The sequence below is a fragment of the Perognathus longimembris genome, chromosome 13, assembly GCF_023159225.1.
Source record: "Perognathus longimembris pacificus isolate PPM17 chromosome 13, ASM2315922v1, whole genome shotgun sequence".
Lineage (NCBI taxonomy): Eukaryota > Metazoa > Chordata > Mammalia > Rodentia > Heteromyidae > Perognathus > Perognathus longimembris.
In genome coordinates this window covers 60,852,071-60,879,310 of record NC_063173.1, presented here as the reverse complement: position 1 = coordinate 60,879,310, position 27,240 = coordinate 60,852,071, and the positions used below count along the sequence as shown (strand labels likewise).

Here is a 27,240-nt window from a genome sequence, read left to right as displayed (position 1 = left end):
GCCCTGAAGGATCAAAGCTACGTTTGGGGGGACAGTGCTGGTGGCAAGTGAGGTTCTCGTGGTGGTCCCGCGCTCCTGGGGTTGTGGGAAGATGCTGGGCCCCGGTTTGCTGGCCTGGGGCTGGCACTGGTGCATTATAAAAATGATTACCCAGGCTGGGAAGGTGGCCTGGTGGTAGAGCGCTTGCCTCGCATGCACGAAGCCCTGGGTTCAATTCCTCAGTGCCACATGAACAGAAAAAGCCGGAAGTGGCACTGTGGCTCACGTGGTAGAGTGCTAGCCTTGAGCAAAAGAAGCCAGGGACAGTGCTCAGGCTCTGAGTTCAAGCCCCAGGACTGGGGGTGGAGGGGAGATTACCTGGGCACCCACTGATGGGCATGGATGCTATGCCCAGCCCTAAAGATGGTACTGGAGGAGCAGAGGGAAAGCCAGGGCTCCGCATGCTGAAAATGATCTTGGGAATCTCACTGGACTCTCACACGTGGGGGGAGGGCAGGTACTGCGGAGGGGCCCCTGTGAACCCCTGCTGCTCAGGTTCCCCCCATCTGGCCCAAACAATGATGCCAGAGGGGAAAATGACCCCGTGGGAACATCTTAAAAATGAGTCATTGTCCCCACCAGTGACCACGAACAGAACACTTGGGAATGAAGACCAGAGAAGGCAGGATTGCATGGTTATAAGCCACTTCTGGTTTATCCATTCACTTAGTATTTATTTCTGTCTGTAGAACAGAAAGCGGGGGGGCGGGGGTGGGAGTCCTGGCAGAGCACAGAGGCGAGCAGGGAGCACTTCCGGCTGCAAGGACACCGAGTGAACTGGGAGGTGGCCGAGTTCTCAGGGGAGGGGCAGCATGTGGCAGGGCCAGGAGAGAAGGTGCCCCGCCGCTCTCTGCCTTCTGTCCCCATGTCCAGGGAGACCCAGGCTCTGTCCTCTGTCCCCAGGGGCAAAGAGCCAGCCTCGCAGGACACTTGTGGAAAGCTTCTATCCCGGGGATGGAGCAGAGCGGGCGGAGGCCCTCGCCCGGTCCCGGCAGACCTCCGCACAGCCCCCCGTGTCTGCAGAGGGGAGGCAGCGGGTCCACGGCAGCCCTGGACTCCAGCCAGGCCCTCCCTCCCCCGGTGGATCTGTGCACTCTCCTGGCTTGAGGGCCCAGGGCCTTCTCACCCCTGGATTCGGGACCCTCGCTCCCACAGACGCAGCCCGTGAGCTCGGTCACGCTGGCCACGCACAAGCAGCCGGCCCCAGCCCCGGCAGGCTCCTCGGTCCCCCAGGCCCAGTGTGGAACCGTCCTCCTCCAGCTCTGCGTTAATTCCTGCAGAGTCCTCCCTCCAGAACCCATCTGCTGCAGACTCCGGCTCTTCCCAGGCCCGCTCCTCCCCCCCCATCCCCGCGGCCACAGCCTGGTCCTTGCAGAAGTGTCCTCGAGGCAGAGGCCTTGCTCCAGGTAGGAGGAAGGGGAAGAAGCGTAGGAGCAGCGCTGACTGCACTCGGCAGTGGGTGAGGGATTCGGGAAACCCAGGTTGGGAAGCGCCGTCCCTGCCTCTGAACTGAGTGTCCGCGACCGGCTCCCTTGCTCTGAGCAGGCCCTGCGGAGGCTGCCTTGGCGCTTGGCCTGGGGTATCCCATGCCACCCGGGGCTTGGCAAAAACGCTCAGACTGTGGCCCCCGCGGGACCCCGCCCGCCTTCCTCCCGTGCCTAGCCGGGACTCAGCCCCCGTCTGTCTCCTGGCCGGTGGGCTTGCAGCCAGGATTTTAGCACCCTGGGCAGACCCGGCCCACATGCTCGCTCAAGCAGGGGGATGGCTGCTTCTGAGCTCCAAGTGCCAGGCCGTAAATCTGCCCGTAGCCCTGGAACGCCTCCCTTCCAGCCGCGCGGCCCTCCCTCTGAACCGTTACACAGGCCTAAATCAAACCCTTCATAAACCCCCAGCTGCTACCCACCTCCCACCAAGATGACGGGGAGGCCAGATTACCACCGCAACCGCGGCTGACCTCAGTGCCCAAAAATGTCCTTACCCATGCTGTACTTGGCTTTCGTACACGTTGTTCTCTTTAGGATCTCGTAGACCTGTGGCGGAGAGACGGGAAGGGGGGTGGGCGGCGGCCCAGGCTGCCCACAATGCAATGCGCTGGCCAGGCAGACATGGCCAGGGTGGCCAGTGGTCTCCGAGGACAGGGCCCAGGCCCAGGCCCAGCAGGGTGAGGAAGCCCCAAGACTGGCTGCACTACACAGAGAGGACCGGTCCCCCGCAAACAGGACAGGGCTGGCCATGGGCTGCGGCGTTTCCTGGGAACCATGGGGTCTGAGCGGCGTAGCCCACCCAGGAGCCCCTGGGGTCTGTGGGCCTGGTTGTCAGCCCTGGGGACTTGGTGTATTTGTATCTCTGGCCCCATGCCTCAGTCTCCCCATCTGTAAGACAGGACTGGAGCAAGCATTCCTGGCCAAGAGGTGCTCCCCCGTGGGCCCTTCCGTGGCTGCCGGTCTCGGGGGCCAGGCCGGCTTCCGCCCAGTGGCTCAGGCCGGGGCCACGCAGCCCTGGCCTCTCATGTGCATCTGATTAGCCACCAGGGACCCCGCCTCCGGCTCTGCCTCTCAGCCCAGAATCTTCCCCGCCCTGGCCGTTCCTCAGATACATACTGTCCAGGACACCGTAACACACAGACCCGGGAAGGAGCTCCTCCCCCCCACCCCCCACCCGTCCGCCACCTGCTGAGGGACGGGTGTGCCCCCCTCCCTCCTCCCCTCCCCTTCCACGACACGCAAGGAATGAACCGCTCACCTCATTGCTCTCAGTGGCTCCAAATCTGACCCAAACCACGACCATCTCTTGCCCCTCCACCCCCCACTCACAACCACACCTGCCACCGCCTGTGTCCCCTGAAAGCCGGCCTTCCTGACCACCCCGGAAGCTTCGCTCCCCGGCCCCTCATGGCTCCCTACCCCCTGGCCTCATCATTGAAGAGCAGGCTGGACTCCTGCCTGCCGGCACCCGGGCTTCCCCAGCCCCACGAATGGGGTCAAACCTCTACCCGCAGGACGGCTCCACCCTGGCCACCGCTGGCGTCCAAAGACCACCAGGCCTGGCGAGCAGAGGGCAAGGACTGCCATGACTGGGGCGTGGGGGTGGCTTACAAACTGGCCACCCGGGCCTCCCGGAGCCAGTGCCCCTCGTCGCTTCTTGGGGGGGGGGGAAGGGATTTGGGCACGGGTCCCTCAGGTGACAGGCCCTCCCTCGGGGAAGCGCTTCTGGGTGACGTGGTGACAGCAGCCACTGCCTTGGACGGCAGAAGCGTTACTGGATTTCACATTCTGAGGCCCCCGGAAATGCACAAAACCGGGAGCGTACACATATTAAAATACAGGCACGTGGATCAGCGATGTGGCTGGCCATTCCACTCCCCCATGCCAGCACCCTAGAGGGACCCTGCGGGTGACACCGGGTGGCTCCCCGGGGACTGCCCTCTGTGGGAGGGGCAGGGCCGCCTCAAGCCCCGCCCACTTGGGGGTTGGTCTTGTAGCTATCATTATCACAGGACCCAATTGCTAAACCTAATCGGTAGCACAGTCAATGATCAGGACGGCACAGTGACGAGGCGTCCACCTGGCCCGTGTGATCAGCTGACTGCGGGCTCACGCCGCCCTGTGGGCATCTGGTCGGCCTTGTCCTCATTCCCCCCACCCACTCCTCCCCACCCTCCCCGTGGGGACCCCTGTGGCCACCAGGCTGGGGGTGGGTAGTGACTGGACTCTGCACGGCAGTCCTGCAGCCGGCTGCCTTCCGACCGGGAGAAGCGGTGGGCACGGGCCCGCTCCGCGGCCTCCTCTCAGCCCTGGGCGGCTGCCCGGCCAGGCTGGCGGGGGAGGGGACGAAGGCGGGCCCGGCCGCCAGGAGAATGTCATGTTTAGATAGAAATTGGGTCCTGCTCCGTGCCCAGTCCTGGCTTGGCTGGCAGACAAGTTGGCGGCCGGCGGATAAACACCAGCCAGTGCCGTGCACGGGGCGGCGTGGCCTGGTCAGACTGCAAACCTGGCCGGCTCGTCTGGCAGGGGCCTAGAGTTCTATGCTCCCCGTGTGCCCCCTGCCCCCGCCTGCCCGCTCGCCAACCCCAGCCCGGGGATCTGCCCGCCGGGAGCAAGGAGCACAGGGGGACCTCGAATGGCGGCCTTTGCGGGGTGCGGGGGTGCGGGGCCTCTGCCGGGAGGGCTCCTTTCCCCCATGTCCTGTTACCTTTGTTCTTCCTCACACCTCTCCTCCGAGCCAAAAGCTTCAAGGCCCGTCCCCTGGGTCCCCCTCCACCCTCCCATTTCATTATCCTAATTATTTCTGTCACAGGCAATTAGAGCCGGCTCCCAGCCCGAGGAATTTCACCGAAATGAAATGATCGCGGGGGTCCCCGGGGACCCCCTGCTGACGAGACAATCATACCAGGCAACAGATACTCACGATCGTGCTCCGGGTTTTGCTGTCGAAAAAGGAGTCTTTGTCGGCCAGGTCGAAGCTGTGGAGACAGGAAGGAGACGAAGCCACTCAGTCGGGGCAGCGCCCCGGGCTGCAGACCCTGGGACGTGGCCCCGTCCCCATCAGGGGTGACGCCGGCGTGGAGGGGTGTGCCTCTGTCTCCGGGTCTGTGGATGAGCAGGGGCGCCGGTGCCCCTAGGCGGGAGGGGACCCCAGGGGCAGGCGGGGCCGGCCCCTCTCTGGAGACTTGGCTTTGCTCTGAGGACGTCCTCGGCAGGCACTTATTTTTTAAAATTAAAAAAGAAAAAGAAAAAGGGTCGTAGCTGTGCAAAGGGGTTTTGACTGAACGGATCTGTTTCCGAGTGCCCTGCCTCCTGACCAGGGTGGCCCCTTGCCCGGGTCCCCCCGTTTCTCCGCAGGCAGCGCAGAGACCGGCTTCGGTGCCCTGGCTAACGGGCCGGCACCATTCTGCCATGATGAGGTGCCAATTTATAAAACAAGTGGTGGGGGGCCCTCACAGAGCCTGTCAGAGGCTCCCCGGGAAGGGCAAGGTGCGGGGCGCCTTCCCCGGCCCCAAGTGCTACAGGGTCTGGGGACTTGCAGGGCAGAGGCCTCAGCTCTGAGCTCAGCACTGGTGTGGGCTCCCTGCCCCTCTGCTACCCCGTGAGGCACCGGCGGCCCGGAGGCCCGTGTCCCCCCCCCCAGGGCTCGCCATCCAGACTGCGCGCCCAGCCCTTCATGCCCACCTCTGCCCCGCCAGGCCCCATGGAGGCTTGGCCGCTGCCAATGACCCAGGGAGCTGCGCCCCACTGTGCCTTGGGAGCTGGGAAAATGGAAAGCTTCCAGAATAGGCTGGGCACTGCCAGGCAACAGGCTGCTGCTGCAGGCCTCTGGGGCCTCCAGACTCCTCGTGGGGTGCTCTCAACTGCTGCCTCCTGAGCTGCCGTCTGGGGCTGAGCTGGGTTGGGGGGTACGGCTGGGTGGGCGTCTGAGCCGCACAAGGCCCCCCCGCCTTGCCCCTCCGTTTCTCAGCCTCCTCTGGACCCCACAACTACACAGCTCTTATATGAAAATGTCCCGCAGTCCTCGCGCGTCGGTTTTGTTGTTGTTTTGGTCCTGGTCCTGGGGCTTGAACTCAGGACCTCCGCTGTCCCTCAGCTTTCCTACGCGAGTCTGGCGCTCTACCACTTGGGCCCGCAGCTCCCCCCTCGGGAATTTTGGGGGCTAACGGGAGCTAAGAGTCTGGGGTGACAGGCGTGAGCCCCGGGCCCCGCGGCCCCTCTTTCTGAAGGGAGGAAGACCCTGCGTGCATTTCTGGTGCTGGAGGGCGAAGGCCGCCGAGGGCCACTCACAGGTGCTGCTTCTCCCGCGAGAAGGGGTAGGACAGCGTCTTGGTGCTCTGCGGCCGGTGCTCCGCCACCCTGGGCTGGATGGGGTCTGTGATCTTCTGCAGCAGCGAGCTGAGGGTCTTCAGGAGGCCTCGGGTCTCGCTGATGTGGTACATCTGTGGCGGGGGGTCGGGGTCACGCCGCGAAGCCCCGGCCCTGGGACCCTCCCCCCTCGGCTCCCGCCCCTCCCTCGCCCAGCGTTCAGTGACGCGTTCTAGAACACATCCCCAAACCCTGCGTTTTGTTTCCGAAGGCTTCCAAGGGCTTTGGGTGACTGAGCCCCGAGCCAGCTCCACTGCCCCGCTCCCAAGCAAGCTCGGTAGCCCCATCCAACCGCGTCTTTGCCATCAAGTTCCGAGCAATTAAAAGGAAAGAGCCCAGCAAGCTAGGACATGTAATTAAATTAAATTAAATCTGATAAGCGAGCTGAGACCCCACGAGCATCAAAGAACCAGAACGTGGAGTTCAGCCAGATTTGGGCCGATAGGAAATTGCCTGGACTTTCTCCTGGTGGGATTTGCCCTCGGGTCTCTAAAGGCCCCCCGGGGCCGGGTCACGTCCTCCTCCAGGACCAGGACAGGGAGCCTGGGGCCGCGTCTTGTCACTGCCCCCCTCCCAGGGAGTTCTTCCTTCCGCTCGGAGGCTCTTGGAGCTGGCTTTCCCGCAGGGCCCCGGGCCACGCGCGCCGGCATCACCGCTAACCTTCTTCGTGGGCATCTTCAGCTTCAGGAACTCGGCCTCCCGGCAGAGCACGCCCCAGGGCGCGTGGATCTTCACGAAGCCGACTCCGGGGATTTTAGTCTAGAGAGAGGAAACCCGCTCAGCGTCCCGAGGGCTGCCCGCCGAAGGTGCGCTCAGCTTCAGCCGGAAGGCCGGCCCTGCCCACCGGTGCCGGGCACGGCGGGGTCCTCTCTCTGCCCGTGGTGGGGGGCACAGGCGAGTAAGGGGGGGGGTCCCCAGGCCACGCCGGAATGCTCAAGGGCTCGAGGGCAGGAAGATTCCAGAACTGTCCCGTGCCCACTGCTGTGACTTGGACAACGCGCTCTGCCTCGAATGGCGGGGACACGGCGGAGGGCCACCCAGGCAGCCCGCGTGAAGCCTCCCCGGGACTCTCGCCACGCGTGGCCGCGCGGCCTGCCATCCAGCTCCTTCCTAGGCGGCGCCCGCTCGGGCAGCCTGGTTAGGAAAGGCCGCGCGTCTCCACCACGTCCGCGCCGACGACGGAGCGTGGTGTGGTGGCCCGGGCCCGTCTCCCCAGCACGCGGGGGAGAAGCAAACAGGAGGCGCCCCGTCCAGCCCAGCCTGGGCATAAAGCGGGATCCGATCTTGAAAACAGCGCAGGAAGAGGCTGGCAGCGGTGCTCAGCGGGACAGCGCCCGCTCAGCAAGCCCGAGGTCCTGAGTTCGAGCACCAGCACAACATAAAACAACCGCCCCCCCCACCAAAAAAAACCCTCAGGAGATCTCACACTAAGATCCGAGCGCCCTCCCTGCACGCAGGGCCATTTCCTGCTTCTCCTGCCCCTCCGTGGGCTGCGCGTCCCCCGGGCTGGCCGCCCTCTCCTGTCCCTGTCCCCGCGGCACTGGCCGCCGTGGGCCCTGAACACATGGACCCCGCGCCGACCCGCCCCGTCCCCACGTAGATCTGAGGAACAACCAGGACCCCGGCGATGGCGGCTCCCACCCACCCGGCGCTCTCTACGGGGCACGCAGCCCTCCCTGCGCGCTTTCCGTGTTAACTCGCGGCATCGGGAGCTAGCCTGCGCGGCGGGCCCGGCCGCCCAGCTCCACTCAGCGCTGGGGAGGGCGAGGCGCCCAGTCCTGGGGCGACGGTGCGCACACCACCCCGGGTGGAGGGGGGGCAGCGGCCCAGGGCGGGCGGCCAGCGGCTCAGGGGCGCCAGGCCCCGCTCCTCCTGCCCGGCAGAGGCGGGGGGAGGGGGGAGGAGGCTCTGGAATCCCGCCCCGCTCTTGGGGGACCGGGGGGGGGGGTGCCTCCGCTTCCCCGGGCCCCGCTCCTTCCTCTGTGGCTCACAGGGCTCTGGACTCTGCTGCCCTCAGCAGCCCTGGCCCGGATGCGGGGAGGTCAGTGCGAGCCCAGGCCACGCCCGCTCTGGCCCACCGGCGGGAGGGCCCCCCACCCTGTGACTCACAGGCTGACGCGACGGGGCACCCCTGCCTGAGTCAGGAGCCTGGCTTTTCCTGTGGCAGACCCAGGTTTATTTCTGTGCACGGCTCAGCCCGCACGCAGAGGCCCAAGTCCGTGGGGAACCTCTGTCCACGCCCACCCCGGAGCCGGCGCCCCGCCTGGCCCCCCGGGAAAGGCGCCCTTCACCCTCCGCTCACGTGAGCAGCGGCTCTCTCCAGGGGGGAAAGGGGTCATGGGACCAGTCCAGCCCAAACACACCGGGCTGTGCGGAAACAGGGCACCCAGGCTGACCACAGCCCGCCCAAAGCCGGAAGACAGCACGGGTCCCCGGAGCCCAGCCAGAGGAGGGGGGTGGGGGGCTGGGGGGAGACCACTTGGGTGTCCAGCCCAGTGCATTTAACTCCATCCCCCGCCCCCCGGCAGCACTGGGGACGGAGCCCGCGCTTGCTGGGCCTCCAGCCCTGTCTGTCTGCGTTCGTTGTTTCTCGGGCAGGATCCGGCCTTCCCGCCCAGGCTGACCTGACCGCGACCGTCCAACCTGCGCCTCCAGGGACGGACGGCCACCCGGCCGCCCTGGGAAGATGGGGTCCCGCGGACTTTGCGCCCTGGCTGGCTCTGAGCTGCAGCCCTCCCGATCCCCACGGCTCAGGCGGCGGGGGCGGCAGGCGTGAGCCCGGCCCCCGAACCCCGACCCCCCCATGCTGAGGCCAACCCCGAAGGACCCCGGCCTCCGCACACCCGACGCTCTCCTTCGGCAAGAGGAAACCCGCGCGCAGAAGCGACCGGCTCGGTGGGGGCCAAGAACAGCCAGGAAGCCCCGGACCCTCCGCGGATCCGGGGTGCGGGGGCAGGCAGACCCCGGGGCGGTCGCTCGTACCGGCTCCCCGGCACCCCCGGCGCTGGCTGCCCTTCTCCAAGCAGAGGCTGGGCCTGTCTGCTGTGCGCCACGGTGCACGCTTCCGTCCACACCGCTTCCCTCTCCACCCGCTCCCATCCCCCAGCCTCCGCAGGGCAGAGCCGGTGGAGACCACGGGACACGGGCCGCGCGTCTGAGCCGTGGCGGAGGGGCGGAGGGGGGGAAGGGCGCTGCGGCTGCAGGTGACGTGGACAGAACCAGACCCGGGGCAACCAGGATCCCGTCTCCCCCACTGTCAAGTCACCAGAATGGCAGCTTGAGCGAGTGCTGGAGGGGGAGGCTGGAGGAGGTGGGAGGGGGAGGGGGAGGGGAGGAAGGGATGGAGGGGAGGAGGAGCAAGGAGCGAGGAGGACACGGAGCACGGGCACTGTGCCGGGGGTCCGTGGGGACGACCAGAGCCAGGCCACCGGGGGCCGGGCAGCCCAGGGACAGGCAGGACAGAGAAGCCAGACGTTCCAGAGAGGAGAGCCAGGCCCAGGCTCGGAGGCCGTGAGCTCATCCCACCCAGCTCTGCCCTCCTCGTTTACAGGAATACACCCCAGGCAGAGAGGAGGACACAGGGCAGGAAATGCCGAAAGCCAGACACCGCCAGGCTGGAAAAGAACCAAGCGGAGCATCTGACATGAAATAGGTCCGTGGGATGAGCACGGTAGCCGTGCCGCGCCGGCTGGAGCTGGAGCTAGGTTTCTCAGGGAACGCGGGAACCTAGGGACGGGGCCGGGAAGGAGCCCTGAGGGTGGGCACAGCTTTGAACCCACTGCCAGTTTCCCCCGGTGTACACCTTGCCTCCAGAGCGCTAACAACTCCCGGTACAGCACAGAAAGCCGATTCTGCCCCTCGGGCCCTGCCCCAGGGCCTTCACGCAGGCAGGACCAGACAGCGTGATCCCAAACTCTGAGGAGGAGGACTCGAAAGGTGCAGCAGGACGCGGGGCTCGCACCTGTAATCCCAGCTCCTCAAGAGGCTGAGATCCGGAGCGAGGGACCGACGCCACCCTCGACAGAGAAGGCGCAGCTCAGGAGGCGGGGCAGCGGCAGAGCCAGCAAGCGGAGCGAGGGCAAGGCCCCGTGCTCAAACCCTACGCCATGAAAAACAGAACACCCAGACCTCCCTCCAGGGCTCAGGAGAGAGCCGGCCAGCGGGGGCCAAAGCACACAGCCGTGGCCTTCCAGATGCCGCGGCTGACAAGGCCTTCAGGGGCCAAGTGGGGCCCCCCGTCTTGCCCTCCCCCCTGGGCAGCTCTTCCTGGTCCCAAATGGCCACCAGGAGACCCCTGGGCCTCAGAAAGGAACCAAGGTCTCTTCCGCCTTCCCAGGTCCCCAGTGGAGAGTAGGGGGGAGGGGGCTGATCATCTCAGAAAACCTCTGTGGCTGTGAGTTCTAATCCTGTCTGCCACCTGCACCCAGGCCTTGGGGCCGCAGCCACTGCTGTCTCCTCCACCCAGACACCAGATCCCCTCCATCCCAACTGCCATCCCCTCCACCTCACCAGATCCCCTCCACCTCACCAGATCCCCTCCACCACACCAGATCCCCTCCACAACACCAGATCCCCTCCACCACACCAGATCCCCTCCACCTCACCAGATCCCCTCCACCACACCAGATCCCCTCCACCTCACCAGATCCCCTCCACCACACCAGATCCCCTCCACCACACCAGATCCCCTCCACCTCACCAGATCCCCTCCACCACGCCAGATCCCCTCCACCACACCAGATCCCCTCCACAATACCAGATCCCCTCCACCACACCAAATCCCCTCCACCTCACCAGATCCCCTCCACCACACCAGATCCCCTCCACCTCACCAGATCCCCTCCACCACACCAGATCCCCTCCACCACACCAGATCCCCTCCACCACACCAGATCCCCTCCACAACGCCAGATCCCCTCCACCACACCAGATCCCCTCCACCACACCAGATCCCCTCCACCCACACCAGATCCCCTCCACCACACCAGATCCCCTCCACCACACCAGATCCCCTCCATCACCCCACCAGATCCCCTCCACCACACCAGATCCCCTCCACCACACCAGATCCCCTCCACCTCACCAGATCCCCTCCACCTCACCAGATCCCCTCCACCACACCAGATCCCCTCCACCACACCAGATCCCCTCCACCACACCAGATCCCCTCCACCACACCAGATCCCCTCCACAACGCCAGATCCCCTCCACCACACCAGATCCCCTCCACCCACACCAGATCCCCTCCATCCCAACTGCCGTCCCCTCCACCACACCAGATCCCCTCCACCACACCAGATCCCCTCCACAACGCCAGATCCCCTCCACCACACCAGATCCCCTCCACCACACCAGATCCCCTCCACCCACACCAGATCCCCTCCATCCCAACTGCCGTCCCCTCCACCACACCAGATCCCCTCCATCCCAACTGCCGTCCCCTCCACCACACCAGATCCCCTCCATCCCAACTGCCGTCCCCTCCACCACACAGATCCCCTCCACCACACCAGATCCCCTCCACCACGCCAGATGCCCTCCACCGCCACCCCCAGGACGCACACTGCCCCTCCAGCTTACAGACGGGGAAGCCGAGGCTCCGAGAGAGGTCCTCCTTGATCCAGGAGAGGGCAGAGTGAGATCTAACTCAGCCCCTGGGCTGCAGGCTGTCCCCCCTCCCTGCTCCTGTACCCCTAGCTTTGGCTGCAGGCTCCGTGGGCCCCCTATCCTGGGCCTCAGTGAGGTAGCCAGAGCCAGGTCAGTGCCAGGGCCAGCCTGCCCGCCACGCCGCCACGCCGCGGGACTTCTCCACAGTGACCCTGGGACATAAATAACGCCCAGCACGCTTGAGGCTGGACTTCAAAAATGCGAATGGGTTTTCTGTTGACCATAAACTTCTCCATCCTTCAAATGGGAGCCCTGTAAGCTGACCCTGAGGGAGGGAGGTGGTGGGAAATGGGGGAGGGGGGAGAGTGGGGGGGGAGAGGTGGAGGGAGATGGGGAGGGGGAGAATGTGAGGCAGAGAGGTGGAGGGAGATGGGGGAGGGAGGGATAAAGAGAGAGGAAGGACAGGAAGGGGGAAGAGATGCAGAGAGGGGCAGAGAGGAAAAGGTCAGAGAGAAAATGGGGCGAGACAGAGAAGAGAATGGGGAGGGGAGGGAAGGTACAGGTAGGGGAGAGGCGGAGACAGAGTGAGAGGGAAATGGGGATGGAGAGGGGGAGAGGGAGGGGCGGGGAGGGGAGAGCTGCCCCCTGCCTGCCCCTCTCCCAGGGCACCAGCCTCCCTGCTCCCCCCTGCAGCCGTGCGGGTGGGGGCCGCCCCGCAGGTGGCCTGGCGGCAGCCACAGCCCCCTCTGCCTGCCCAGGGCCTCCGGGAGGTGCGGGCTCCTCCGAGGTCTGCAGGTGTGGAGGCGGGGTCCTTCTCCGGGGCTCTTCTGGGGCTTTCTCACGCCTCAAGGGCAGCCTAGACCCGGGGCGGCTGCCCTACGGGGCCTGCCCTGGCACGGAGCCCTGTGGGCACCCGGGGCATCTCCTGACCCCGAGGGCAGCTGACCTGCCACCCACCCCCCCGAGCAGCTGGCCCAGGGTGAGCCTCGGTTCCCAGCACTAGCCGATGGCAGAGGTGGGGAGGACACAGCCCGCTCCCGCCCCTGTGGCTCCTGGGCTCTCCTGGTCCAGCCTTGAAGCAAAGTTCCCTGGACTGGTTAAGTGGGGGGGGGGGGGGCGACTCTGGCTCTGGGCACAGGTGGCAACTCGTGTGATCACGTTGCAGGCAGACGTGTGGCTCGAGGGGTACAACACTCGCCTTGAGCAAAAGAGCTACAGGACAGCACCTAGGACCCGCGTTCAAGCCCCAGAACCCGCACCAAAAGTGAAGTGTCCCGAAGCCCCAGATGTGGCTTCCACTCGGGTGAGACGGCGCGGCTGTGGCTCCCTGGAACGCGGCCCCCCCCGGGGGAGCAGGGCTCACCAGCAGAGCTGCCCCCCCCCCACTCAACGCCGCCTCGGCCCCGATCCTGTGGGTGGACGCCAGCGCACACCCCTGCCCGTCTGTGTGGCACAGCGCCCCGTCATGAGCGCTGCCTCCCCCGACCCAGCCGCGGACGGACGAGGCACCGTAAGACCCGCCGAGCCCACGGGCACACGAAGAGCAGCCCCGTGGGCCCCCGCGCCCACGCTCTATCTGTGTGCTTTGATGGGAGGGGGTCCCTCCTGCAGACGCTTTGCGGTCACCCCCAGGGAGGACGGGCTGGCCATGAGCACCTTGTGTGGAGGGCGAGGCCCTCGGGCCGTCGTTAACAGCCAAGAGCTGCAGACCAGACCCGCTGCCGGACCTCGAGTCACAGCCCGAGCTAACGGTCAGCCAGGCCACACCTGGGGGCTGGGACTGTTCCCTCCCCCAACCCCCCCCACCGCCCGTCCCCAATCCCTGTCTAACCAGAAGCCAAGGCCTGTACCAGGGAAAGACGACTTACGTGCTATCTTCCCATGACTGCCGCGTAATAAATCTCCTCTTTCTGCCTTTCACCACGTCCCTTTATTTAGTATGTGCGGGCGAGTGGCCAGACCTAACTTGGGACTCCTGGACTTTGGGCCTGGGGTCTGAAAACCTGGTTTCTCCACTACTGACGGCCACTCCAGCAACCTCAGCACCCTGAGGTGCATTTGGGAGGGGCTCTCAGGTTTCCTCGGGCCCCTGTAAACCCACACCCCAGTAGGGAGGTGTTAAAATTCAGGTTTGGACACTGGGAAAACCTGAACTGTCTTGGCAATATACACATTTTTATTTTTAAAAGGGTTATTAAGTCAGCTGCTGAAAGCTTCATTCAGTTCTGGAGCCAAATCATGCATAACATTTTGGGGTCATTTATTGGAAAAATCTAGGTTGTGCGCACGTACGTCTGTGGTGCATGCGTGTACATGTGGGGGTGGGTGCGTGTGTGTGGTATGGATGTGTGTGCCGGCACTAGGGCTTGAACGCTCTTGCTTGTCTTTTTCACTCAAGGCCAGTGCTCTACCACCTGAGCCACAGCTCCATATCCAGCTTTCTGGTGGTTAATTGTAGATAAAGAGTCTGGTGGATCTGTCTGCCCAGGCTGGCTTTGAACTTTGATCCCAAGATCTCAGCCTCCTGGAGTAGCTAGGAATATAGGTGTGAACCACTGGATGACTGGATTTTTTTTTTATAACAGTAACTAATGTCCTCATAATTTTCTTTCTATTTCAAAGACATGAAGGAGTTTGGAAATGATGTCTCTGCCATACTGTGGAATGCAGCCAATGAAGAGGAGCCTGCCTAAGAAATGCCAGCCAATGAGCACGAACCTCGTTATGGAATTCCAGCCAATGAGGACGAACCGCTCTATGGAGTGCCAGCCAATGAGGACGAACCTCTCTATGGAGTGCCAGCCAATGAGGACAAACCTCTCTATGGAATGCCAGCCAATGAGAACGAATCTCTCTATGAAATGCCAGCCAATGAGAACGAATCTCTCTATGGAATGCCAGCCAATGAGAACGAATCTCTCTATGGAATGCCAGCCAATGAGAACGAATCTCTCTATGGAATGCCAGCCAATGAGCATGAGCCTCACTATGGAATGCCAGCCAATGAGCACGAGCCTCACTATGGAATGCCAGCCAATGAGGACGACTCTCACTATGGAGTGCCAGCCAATGAGCACGAGCCTCATTATGGAATGCTAGCCAATGAGAACGAACCTCTCTATGGAATGCCAGCCAATGAGCACAAACCTCGTTATGGAATTCCAGCCAATGAGGACGAACCTCTCTATGGAGTGCCAGCCAATGAGCATGAGCCTCACTATGGAATGTCAGCCAATGAGGACGAACCTCTCTATGGAATTCCAGCCAATGAGGACGAACCTCTCTATGGAGTGCCAGCCAATGGGGACGAACATCTCTATGGAGTGCCAGCCAATGAGGACAAACCTCTCTATGGAATGCCAGCCAATGAGAACGAATCTCTCTATGGAATGCCAGCCAATGAGAACGAATCTCTCTATGGAATTCCAGCCAATGAGGACGAACCTCTCTATGGAGTGCCAGCCAATGAGCACGAGCCTCACTATGGAATGCCAGCCAATGAGCACAAACCTCGTTATGGAATTCCAGCCAATGAGGACGAACCTCTCTATGGAGTGCCAGCCAATGAGCACGAGCCTCACTATGGAATGTCAGCCAATGAGCACGAGCCTCACTATGGAATGCAGCCTGGCTACTGCCAGGCTCTGCAGAAGGCACCTTACTAAGTAAGGTTACTGGAGAAAACCCGGTGATGTGAATGCCACTGCTTTCTCCATTTCCCAGATCGGGAAACTGAGGCCTCCGGTGCAGACCAGATAGGTAGAGGCTTGAGGTCTGACTCGGGGCAGTAGCTGCCACCCTGAAAGTTTAAATGTGCCCCAGGAAAGAATATCGGGGATGGAGAGAACCCGGCAGGAATGTAGGGTGCCTCAGGCCTCCACCTCCTTCCCCCAGTTGGGAGAGACCTGCCTAAGTCAATGCCACATAGCAGCCACATTGTTCAGGATGCTGGCAGGGCAGGAACTGTGCTTCTCAAAGACAGAAAACTGAGCACGACAGTACAGGCCGGTCTCCCAGCAGCGCCAGCCTCCAGCCTGGGAAATCTGGCCCAGCACCGGTGCCCCAGGCCTCCTACTCAGGAGGCTGAGGCCTGAGGTTCACCGTTCAAAGCCATCCCAGCCGGGAAAGTCCATGGGATTTTTTTCTTTTGCCAGTCCCGGGGCTTGAACTCGGGGCCTGGGCACTGTCCCTAAGCTCTTTTTGCTCAAGGCTCGCACTCTGCCATTTTGAGCCACAGCTCCACGTCCGGTTTTTCGGTGGTTCATTGGGGATAAGATTTTTCAGCCTGGGATGCTTCGGATTGTGATCCTCAGATCTCAGCCTCCCGAGTGGCGGGGATTGCAGGCGTGAACCACTGACACCTGGTCCCAGGAGACTCTAACCCCCAATAAGCCACACACACAAAAAAACCCCAAGTGAAGGTGTAGCTCTAGTGGTATCGAGCCAGCTTGTATCTACTTGTTTACAGTTAGTCCCCACTGAACCAGCTGTGGGGTGCAAGTACCCTCAAAGCATTCTTGTCCCTGAGCCAGCTGCTGCCAAGACTTCAAAGACTCGATGGTTTCCTGCGGATACAATGAACCCTGGGGCCAGCTTTTACAGCAAACATTCCCCATTACCTCCACGGTGCCCGAGTTGATCTGTTGGTACTTTTTCTGCCCATCCTATGTTCGAACTCTGCTAATTCTCAACTAACCTGGACCGCGGAAGCTCCGATGGCCAGGGGCCCTCTCCCCCTTCCACGCCCCTGGCTTCTCACTCCCTTGGAAGGAAGGACACGCGGCGTGCAGGGAGGCTAGCACACCCGCCTCGAAGCACACAGCAGCCAGGGTGAAGGGGGCCAGGAAGGACACCCTACCGCCTGAGGGGCAAGTGGATGTGTGTTCCCAGCAGACAGTTCTCTTAGCAAGCATCCTCCCAGAGAAGTTACCTGTGTTTCAGAGCAGGGCCCCTGGGGCCTAGCGCTCGTCCTCCATTTACAAGCCAGGCCCCAGCAGAGGGGACCCGGTCAGCTAGGAGCCCCCGCCCCTTCCGGACAGCTGTGTGCTGGGCGCTCCAACCGGGGCAATCTTCCCAGGCCAGGCCCTGAGCAGAGGCAGGAAGCGCTCTGACCTGCGGGTCACAGCCCCAGTGCTGTCCCTGCCCGCCCCAGCTGTGACGGGAGGAGGACGGGCTCAGGCCTCCCCGGAGCGGCTTGCCGACGACCTGTAGCCCACCTGGGAAACAAGAGCAGCTGCCACCTGGCCCTGCTCCGGATCAGGGGAAGCTGGAGAATACCCGTCCCACCCTCTGCCAACACCCCCCATCCCCCCCCTCCCCCCGAGAAAGAAGCACCGGCCGCCACGTACATCCTCGTCCCGCTCCAGCTCCAGGCCGGCCTCCAGGAGGTTGCCCTCGTACTCCTCCCTGCGGAAATGCTTGTCGTCTTCGTGGTGGTCTGTGGGGGGCTCAGGGGAGCCCCCATCCACTGGGCCCCCCTTCCCGGGCAGGGGCTGGTCCTGCCTGCCGCTGCGAGTCCCCGGAGGGGCGTCATTGTGCTGGGCCCGTCTGGTCAGGGGCCTGCCGCTGGACGGCCGCTTGTGATGGTACACCAGGATGTAGTCCACCTTGCGCTTGCCGTCTCTGAAGTACAGGCCGTACTTGCACTTGGCATCGGGGTTCACAGACAAGGAGTTCAGCAGCTAAGGGGACAGGAGAGGGAAACAGTCTCTGTGAAGGTGTTCGTGTGGGCTTTGAAGGGAGCGTGGGCAGACCCAGCCACCCACTCCTCAGCTTATCTTCTCAGCCATCATCCATCCTTCCACCATCAACCCGCCACCCATCCACCCATCTACCATCCATCATCCGCCCACCATCCCTCCATAATCCATCCACCATCCATCCATCCACCCATCCATCCACCCATCCACCATCCATCATCCGCCCACCATGCCTCCATAATCCATCCATCCATCCATCCTTCCACCATCAACCCACCACCCACCCACCCATCCACCATCCATCATCCGCCCACCATGCCTCCATAATCCATCCACCATCCATCCATCCACCCATCCACCCACCACCCATCCACCCATCCACCATCCATTATCCGTCCACCATCCCTCCATAATCCATCCACCATCCATCCATCCACCCATCCACCCATCCATCCACCCACCACCATCCACCATCCACCATCCATCATCTGTCCACCATGCCTCCATAATCCATCCACCATCCATCCACCCATCCATCCACCCATCCACCATCCATCATCCGTCCACCATGCCTCCATAATCCATCCACCATCCATCCATCCACCCATCCACCCACCACCCATCCACCCATCCACCATCCATTATCCGTCCACCATCCCTCCATAATCCATCCACCATCCATCCATCCACCCATCCACCCATCCATCCACCCACCACCATCCACCATCCACCATCCATCATCTGTCCACCATGCCTCCATAATCCATCCACCATCCATCCACCCATCCATCCACCCATCCACCATCCATCATCCGTCCACCATGCCTCCATAATCCATCCACCATCCATCCACCCATCCATCAACCCATCCATCAACCCACCACCCATCCACCCATCCACCATCCATCATCCGCCCACCATGTCTCCATAATCCATCCACCATCCATCCATCCATCCATCAACCCACCACCCATCCACCATCCATCATCCGCCCACCATGCCTCCATAATCCATCCACCATCCATCCATCCACCCATCAACCCACCACCCATCCACCATCCATCATCCATCATCCGCCCACCATGCCTCCATAATCCATCCACCATCCATCCACCCATCCATCAACCCATCCATCAACCCACCACCCATCCACCCATCCACCTCCATCATCCGCCCACCATGCCTCCATAATCCATCCACCATCCATCCATCCACCCATCAACCCACCACCCATCCACCCATCCACCATCCATCATCCATCATCCGCCTACCATGCCTCCATAATCCATCCACCATCCATCCACCCATCCATCAACCCATCCATCAACCCACCACCCATCCACCCATCCACCATCCATCATCCGCCCACCATGCCTCCATAATCCATCCACCATCCATCATCCGCCCACCATGCCTCCATAATCCATCCACCATCCATCCATCCATCCATCCATCAACCCATCCACCATCCATCATCCGTCCACCATGCCTCCATAATCCATCCACCATCCATCTATCCATCCATCCACCCATCCACCATCAACCCACCACCCATCCACCATGCACTTATCATCCCTCCATAATGCATCCACCATCCATCCAGCCAGCCAGGCAGCAATCAATCTATCATCCATCTGTCCACCCATTCATTCATCCATCAACCATCCATCCGTCACGCATCACCCATCCATCATCCCTCCATCCAATCATCCAACTTGGCCAGGAACTGACCCATCATCCACTCATCCACCCATCTACTCATTCAACCATCCAGCATCCACCTGTCTACCTATGCATCCATCACTCATAATCCACTCATCCACCCGTCCACTCGCTCAGCCAGCACAAAGGACTGCAGACCACAGGCCCTGCACCTGTGGGTTCTGCATCCACAGTTCTAACTGATCTAGGGTAGAAAATATTCACAAAGAAACCTTGCTGCCGGGAACCAGTGGCTCACGCCTATAATCCTAACTACTCAGGAGGATGAGAAGTGAAGCTCTCTCATGAGATTCTTGCTTCCAATTAACTACCACCACCACCGCCACCAAAGCCAGACGCAGAGCTGTGGCTAGGGCTCAAATGGTAGAGGACTGGCTTTGAGCGAAACACACACACACACACACACACACACACACAGAAACCTGTATCTGGGCTTGTCATTATGCCCCGCGTACAGCAGGGCAACGGTGTTGGTGTCCCCAACCTTTCTGCCCTATGAGGTACTATACATCCCCCGGGGCTGGTGATTTAAATTCACAGGAAGTGGGGGGGTGTGCTTATGGACTTCAGCAAACCCTACACCCGCCCCTCGGGTCCCCTGTGGGGCAACTGTGCTTACAGGACGTGCACTGGGGGTGGGGGGTTGGGGGGTACTGTCCTAGGGGAAGACACCAAAGGGAGCTCCGCCTTCCCGGAATGCACGTTCTAGAAGGAGGCGCCTGTGTCTGACACGGCCACGGATGCCAAGCTGCACCCTGCTCGCCACATGGCCGGCCTCGGGAATGGCACGCGTGGGCGCCGGGAAGGAGGCTCCTTCCCACAGGCGGACCTCAGCTTCCGATGCCCGGGGCCGGCCGGAGGCTGGCCACAACCGCGGGCCAGTGGCCCTCGAGGGGGGAGGAGCTCCTGCTCGGGCTGACCTGCTCAGGCGGCCTCGACGTGCCGGGCAGGGCCGCTGGCGCCCCACACTGGAGACCTGAGCCCCTCAGAGCTGGGACTACAGGGCGGGACAGCCGCGGGGCTCTCTCCACCGCCCCTGCCCTCCTGCCCCCCCCCCGGGCACTGACAGCCCTCATCTGCCTGAAGGGAGCAGGGGCTTCCAGCCTGGATCCTCTGGTGCAGGGAACTGACCGTGTCTGCCCTGCCTTAGTTTCCTCAGTCAGCTCGAGGACTCCAGGGGCTACGAGAGCTAGAACCGTGGGAGGCGGTGTAAGGGGCCGCGTGCTGGCAGGCACCGGTGGCTCAAGCCCGTGTTCTAATTACTTGGGGAACAGAGACCTGGAGGGTCGTGGTTGGAGGCCAGCCAAGAAGGCAAGAGGTTCGTGAGACCCCATCTCCACCAAAAGCTGGGCACAGAGGCACCTGTCACCTCTGCTGTGAGCAGAGGGAGGGAGGGAGGGAGGGAGGGAGGGAGGGAGGGAGGGAGGGAGGGAGGGAGGGAGGAAGGAAGGAAGGGAGGGAGGAAGGAAGGAAGGAAGGAGCCTCTACTCCTAGAAGCTCAATGTGCTGTGGCTGGAGCTGAGGCCAGGCGTGAATTCCAGGAGCCCCTGAAGAGCTGTGCTGCTGCGGGGCCCAGGCCAGGCGGCCAGCTGGGCTCCGGCAATAGGGGGAGACGAATGAAGCCGTGCTGGACATAGCCGAGAAGCAGTGCCACCGCCAGCTGGCCTCGAGCTGGCCTCGGCCGCACCTGACCATCTGCTGTTCCTCCCAGGGTCCCCCAACTGCACGTACACACACTCACACACACTCACACACTCACACACGCACGCACACAGGCACACACACGCACAGAGGCACGCACTCGCAGCCCTGAGCTGCGTCCTCGCTGGTGGAGGCTGGGGCGGGGTACCCCCCCACACCCCCGTGGCCAGCAGAGAGCTGCGCACCTTCCCTGCACAGTGCCGGGCCTCCTCCTCCAGGAAGCCTTCCTCGAACCTGCCTCATGCTGGGTGCTGCCCAGCCTCAGTTTCCCCAGTGCACACAGCTCTGCCTGTTGGGCTCTGCTCCTCTCCCTGGGGGCTGCCGCCTCCCTGCAGGGCATCCCTGCCCCTCGCTCCCATCTGATTGGAGCCCCGTCCGTCCAGGCCCCCCACTGCTCAGGGGACTCTAGAAGGGTCCATGAGTCCCCGCAAAGCCCGCCCCGAGTCCAAGAATGGCCTGGACCTGGCCTTGGCCCCCAGCCCCGCTACAGCAGCCCCTTGGGAGGTGAAGGCAAGAGGCCTGCCAGTTCAAGACCAGCCTGGCAGAGTTAGGGAGACCCTGTCTCAGGAAAACAAGAAAAGCAGAAGCCTGGGGGTGCGGCTGGAGCCATGCCGCTCCCTGGGTCGCCAGGGCAGGAGGAGCAGCGGGCCGCTCCCCTCGAAACTCCTTCCCAGGGCCCGGGGGGAGGGGGCGGGGGGCGCTGCTCCGACCGGCACCTCAGCCACCCCGGCCTGGGCTCTCACCCCGGCCTGGGGCGGGGGGACGGGGCGGGGCTCCTGCGGGGGGCACAGAGCAGAGGGGGGGGCAGGGTCTCAGGATCCGATTCCTGCTGTCCTGCTCCGGGTGGGGCCACTCCCCGGCCTCCTGTGCCCCACCCCCCCCGCCCCAGGATGCTGTGTCCCCCGCCCCCAGCCTCCTGTGTCCCCCCCCCCCCCCGACGCTGTGTCCCCCGCCCCCGGCCTCCTGTGTCCCCCGCCCCCAACGCTGTGTCCCCAAGGTGGCTCTGCCTGCAGCCGGCAGGAGGCAGGGAGTGTTCTATCCACACAACTCGGGGTCCAGCCTCCTGGGCCCCCTTCTCGGGACCTGGACACCGCGCAGGTGTGGCCCAGGCTGCCCCCCGTGAGCAGCCCGGCTTGGCAGGGCTGGGCAGAGCCGGCTTCTGGGCACAGCAGGACCCGGGGGGGGGGCTCACGGGAGACGCTGGCATCTGCCTCAGGGGGATTGGGCCCGCAGGGCCTCAGGGTCGATCCTCACAGTCAGGGTGCTCAAGCCCCTATTCGTAGGAACAGCAAACTGGGGGGGGGGGGGTACGTGCCCTCGTGTGTGCACGCGTGTGTACTGGGGATTATTTACTTATTTACTTACTTATTTACTTATTTTGGCCAGTCCTGGGCCTTGTGCTCAGGGCCTGAGCACTGTCCCTGGCTTCTTTTTGCTCAAGGCTAGCACTCTGCCACTTGAGCCACAGCGCCTCTTCTGGCCATTTTCTGTCTATGTGGTTCTGGGGAATCGAACCCAGGGCCTCATGTATACGAGGCAGGCACTCTTGCCACTAGGCCATACCCAGCCCTGGGGATTATTTTTTGTGCCAGTCCTGGGGCTGGCGCTCTGCCGCGTGAGTCACAGCTCCGGTTGCGGCTCGCTGGTAGCTAACTGGAGATGAGACTCTCGTGGACCGGCTCTGATCCTCAGATCTCTGTGGAGCAGCTGGGACCACAGGCGTGAGCCGCCAGAGCCCGGCTCTGCTCAACCTCCTGAGCCACGCACGCCCCGGGCCCTTTCTTTTTGCAGTTTGTTTTCCAGACAAAATCATCAGCTCCTCCCGCCTCAGCCTCTGGATTAGCTGGGATGGCAGCTGGGTGCTACTGGGACCCGCGGGGGTGGTGTCCAGAGAGCCCTCGGCTGGTGCCAGCCCCTGCTCTGTCTCGTCCGCCCCCTGGCTCCTGAGTCACGGGGGGGGGGGGGAGGAGGCCTTCTGGAGGGAAGGCCTGGGCGATGGTGGGCACAGGGGCGCCCCGGCCCCCCAGGGAGTCGGGATGGGCGGCCTCCTGCCAGGAGGATTAGCCAAGCCGGGCAGGAGCAGATCCACACACACGGCAGGGCCCAGTGCCGGGCACCCTGCCGCCCCGTCTCCCACCCCAGGCCCCAGGGCGGGCATTGCTCTCGCCCGGCGCCCCAGGAAGGTCAGAGAAGTGCAGAGTCACGGTGAGCTGGCGGTCCCCCCCGCGCCATGGGGCAGGGGAGCCAGGCCCCGAGGTGGATCCCGGGAAGGCTGGGGGGGGGGTGCGGGGGAGCGGGCCAGGGCCCGGGGCGGGGTGGGGGGAGGGGCGCTGGTGGCCAGCCACCATGGACGGGCACCTTGAACGCCCAGGGCACCCAGGTGTTCTGTAACCCTGTCCGGGGCTCGGCTCTGACGTCCAAATGGGGAGCTGCCATTGCCACAAGCAGCCAGTCCCGACACCTGGAAGGGGCGTCCCCACCTTCTCCTGCGTCTCCTCCTCCCGTCCCTCACCCCCCCCCCCCCGGAGCCGTGCTCCCCGCCGACATGTCGTCCCTCCCGTCCCTGCCCTCGCGACCAGACCTGCGCTGGCGGCTCACGCCGGCCCTCCTAGCTACCCAGGAGGCTGAGATCTGAGGGTGGCGGATGGGAGCCAGCCCTCCAGGAAAGGCTGTGAGATTCTCACCTCCAGCTGACCACCACAGAGCTGGAGGTGGAGGCCGCTTCCCTCACAGCCACAGTGCAGAGCCCACGAGCCCCGCGGGAGAAACGCTAAGGGAGGGCGCCCGGGCCCCAAGCTGACGCTGCAGCGCTGGCGCAAAAACGAAGCGAAATAACACGAAGCTGGCTCCCAGGGCCGCCTCCAGAGTGGCCCGCCAGCGCCCTGCCCGCCCGTGGTCTCTGCGCGGGCTACACCTAGGGGTTCTCCACCCATCCAAACCCGGAGAGCCAAAGGTGAGCACCCACGGCTGCTACTTAACAAGACGCGTAAACAACCCAGAGCCAGCCCCGGGTGACCCAGGGGAGCCGCCGGGCTCCACGGCGAAGATTCCACGATCCAGGTGAACAACAGCTACTCGTCCCCTGGGGCCCAGCAGCAGCGCCCCAAACTTCAGGGGCCGCCTGGCTTTGGGGAGATGTAAGGGGGAGGCAGCCGGGGCCCTGCGCCAGGCAGAGACCACCCTGCCTCCATGCAGAGACCAGGCGGGCCCGGCCCGAGCTGTGCCACACTGGATTCAGAGCTCACCCTGTCTGTGCCACCACATCTCTAACTCCTAATCCCTAATCAATATCGAACACCACTGCCCTCAGCGGCCCGCTGCGTTTATTTTAACACAGGAAGAATGGGGTGGGGGGAGGCCGGCAGGGGGAAGCGATCTCATGGTTAGCGTGCCCCCCCCAAGATGGCTCAGCGCCACCCCCAGACTGTGCCGTAGACAAGGCCAGCAGGGGGCAGCAGGCCGCCCAGCCTCAGGGGAGGCCCCGCTTTGTCAGTTTGGGTCTCGGCTTTATGAAATGAGAGCGAGCCCACTCCACGCGTTGGGCCGTGCCGCCCTCTGTACAGAACGCGCGGGCTCCCTTCCCCTGCGCCCACCGGGCTGGAGAGGGAGGGGCCACGGCAGGGCTGGCCGGGGGACCCTCTGAGCCGTTCCTGGAGGAGTGTCCCGGGGCACCCCGCACGCAGCCCCACCCAGACGCCACACAGGGTAGCGGGGAGCCCACCCGCCTCCGTTCCTGGGCTCCGGAAAAGGGCAGAAGGGGCGGGCGGTGGAGCCCGAGGGCCGCAGCACAGACGCCCCGAGCCCTCAGGAGGAGTCGGGAGCTCCCCGAGGGGAGCCGCGCACCTCACAGGAAGGACAATCGTCCTCAGGAAGTCAACGGTGGTTGCTTTCCCAGAAAGTGGGGGAAACAAAGCCCGGGACCTGCAAACTGGCCTTGGGGTCCTGGATTTCAGACCTGAGAGGAACATGGGTTATCCACTTGCAATCACTGCGCACGCTCCAGGATCGACCAACAGCCGGCCCCCGACAGAGGGGTCGGGAAGGGCTCCGGCCCGCACACTGGCCATTTCCGGGTGTGGGGGAGCCTTCGGTTTGAAGGGGAGAAACACTCAAAGATGGAGCACAAATTGAGTGCAATGGGTCCCATTCACCTGGACTGCAGCGTGTCGTATATTCCTTCTTTTTATGCAGTTCTGGGGTTTGAACTTGGCCCGGTGTGGCTAGGCAGGTGCTCTTCCACTTAAACCACGCCTCTAGCCCTTTTCGCATTAGCCTGCTTTCCCGTAGGGTCTCCTGGCTTTCATGGGGGCCTTGGGCTGTTGACCCTCCTGCCTCTACCTCCACAGAAGCCGGGGTCACAGGCGCGGGCCGCCCTGTCCTGCCCAGTTATTATTATTTAATCACACCTTCTTTGCACAGAAGTCAAGTGATTTCCCCCTTGAACTCGGGGTGGCGGGGGCCAGGCGGAGGGCGGGCTGGAGGGCAGGGCTTCCCCTGCGGCTGAGGTGCCTGTCTGGTGATGGGGTGGGAACGTTCTGGAGAGCAGCCCGGGCCCTCTGGCTCTGGCTTTCACGTGTCCGGGGCTGCCCGGGCTGGTGACTCAGGAGGATGACTGAGCAGACTCAGTTATGCCGGGGCTGCCCTGGGAGGCGGCCCCGTCCCGGCGATGGGTGGACGGGGCTCGGGGCTCGGGGCATGTCGCAGGTGTCAGAGCCGGAAAGCCGGGACCCGGGGCCCCGCTTTCTGCTTCATTTCTTACGCACACCCCGGTCATGCCCACACGGACCGGGCTCCCTCTCGGGAGCGCCCACCGCCATTGGCCACGCGTGTCCTCTGGAGTCTCCACCTTCGAGGCGGCTTCCTGCAGCCTCTGCAACTCGGTGGTTCTCCCTGAGGGCCCCCCTCAGCCAAGGAGGGGGTGGCTTGGGAGCGGGCACCTGCCCTCTGGGCCTCAATATCCTGGTCTGTCCTAACAGCATCTACCCCACACACTTGTGGGCTAAACAAGCCAGGACATGGCGCTGGCCTGCGCTGGGGAATTGTCCTTTGTCACTGTCCAGGCTAGCGGTAGCATTCCATCACCTGTCCTCAAGCTCCGGCAGGGCAGGGCGGGGCCTTGCCCGCCTTGCTGTGGTGCCAGGGACCAGCCTGCCGCCCACTCTTCACAGGTTCCCCCTGGGCAGACACCGGCCCCCCCCACCACACCCGCTCCTGATGGAGAGCCCCTAGCTCAGCAAGGCCGGGGGGCCTCACCTGGGCCCCCTGCTAAGAGCTCAGGGGGGCCCCGGGGCCCTGTCCCCCACCCAGCTCCAGGCCAGCGACCCAGGCCAGGTCTGGGGAGGGGTGTGGAGGTGAGGGGAGAAGGGGATTCTAGACGGTTCCGTCCCAGCGAGTTGCCCCGCCCCCACCCGGGGCTGGCCACCGTCTCCTGACAAACTTCATGGTCTGAGCCTAACTCTTCCGAGCCCTGGGACCCGGGACCTGTTGGGCCCGGCGGGGACCTCGGGCTTGGGCCCCTCACCAGGCGACCCCCGAGCGGGCCAGTGTCCCGGCCGCGGCCCCCACCGGCCCGGCCGGGGGCCGCGCGTCTTCCGCTGCGGCCGCGCTCCGGCCCGGAGCCCGCGCCGCCGCGCTCCCCGGCAGGGCCCCGCGCCCGGGCGTGGCTCGCAGGTGGGGCCCGGGCTCGGTCCCACCGGGCGGCGCGTCCCGGGTCCGGCCCCGAGCCCCCGAAACCCCGCCGCAGCTGCGACCCGGGGCGGCCGGGCGGGCGGTGGGCGCACGTGCGCGGGCCCCGCGGGGCGCCCCGGCCCGGCCCTGCCCGCCCCGGCCCGGCCGCCGCCCGCTCCGCCTCCCGCGCAGGTGCGCGGCCTCCCCGCCCCCCCCCACCCCGCGGCGCCCCGCTCGCTCGCCGGCTCGCTCGCTCACCGTGCCCTCCGACGGCAGGCAGCCCGGGTCCTCGAGGGCGCAGATGTTGATGATGTGAACGCTGCGGTCCTCGGCCGGGAGCGTCGAGTACTTCTCGTTGACCCGCATCGCGGCGGCGGCCGGGGCGCGGGCACCGCCGGGCGGCGCGCCCTCCCCATCCACGGGGCCCGCGGGCTCTGCGGGGAGACGGCGGAGAGGCCGGGGTCGCGCGCCTGCCGCGCCGCTCGCCGCCCGCCCCTGGCGCGCTCCCTCCTCGCCGCCCGCCCGCCCGCCCGCTCGCAGGGGGCCGGGCCTTCCCGCGCGCGCCCCGGCCGCCGGCCGCCGCAGGGGACGTGGCCGCCGCCCGCCCCGCGCTCCGCCCGCCCGTGCGGGCCGCGCCCGCCTCCCCCGCCGCGCCGCGCCGCCACCTGGCCGCGGGTCCCCGGGGCCGCGCGCCGCCGCCACCTGGCCGCGGGTCCCGGGCCGCCCCGCCGGGGACTTGGACGCCCGCCCGCCCGCGGGCGCCTGTCCTTAAAGACGCCGCGGCGGGCGGGCGGGCGGGCGCGGCCGGGCTTCCGCAGACGTTCGCTCACAGGAAGAAGGGCTCCGCGCCCGCCCGGCCTCCGAGTTTTATTTTTATCCCGGCCAGCGCCCCCGGGGCCGAGGGGGGTCACGGCGGGCTCGGGGAGACTCCCAAGAGCCCCACTTCACTGGCT

The 27,240-nt window shown here is 64.4% G+C and overlaps 1 protein-coding gene across 1 annotated transcript in view; it reads right to left on the bottom strand.

Moving 5' to 3' along the window:
* The window catches only part of Ano1 (anoctamin 1), a 69,348-nt gene extending 42,341 nt beyond the window's left edge, over positions 1 to 27,007 (bottom strand). The window contains exons 1-7 of the mRNA XM_048361454.1: positions 26,953 to 27,007; positions 26,546 to 26,721; positions 16,847 to 17,179; positions 6,552 to 6,650; positions 5,814 to 5,965; positions 4,447 to 4,501; positions 2,018 to 2,069 (exon numbers count right to left, since the gene is read on the bottom strand). Coding sequence (XP_048217411.1) covers positions 2,018 to 2,069; positions 4,447 to 4,501; positions 5,814 to 5,965; positions 6,552 to 6,650; positions 16,847 to 17,179; positions 26,546 to 26,653 — 799 coding nt within the window. The 5' untranslated portion in view covers positions 26,654 to 26,721; positions 26,953 to 27,007. The remainder of the gene's footprint in view (positions 1 to 2,017; positions 2,070 to 4,446; positions 4,502 to 5,813; positions 5,966 to 6,551; positions 6,651 to 16,846; positions 17,180 to 26,545; positions 26,722 to 26,952) is intronic.
* Positions 27,008 to 27,240: the final 233 nt, after the last annotated feature.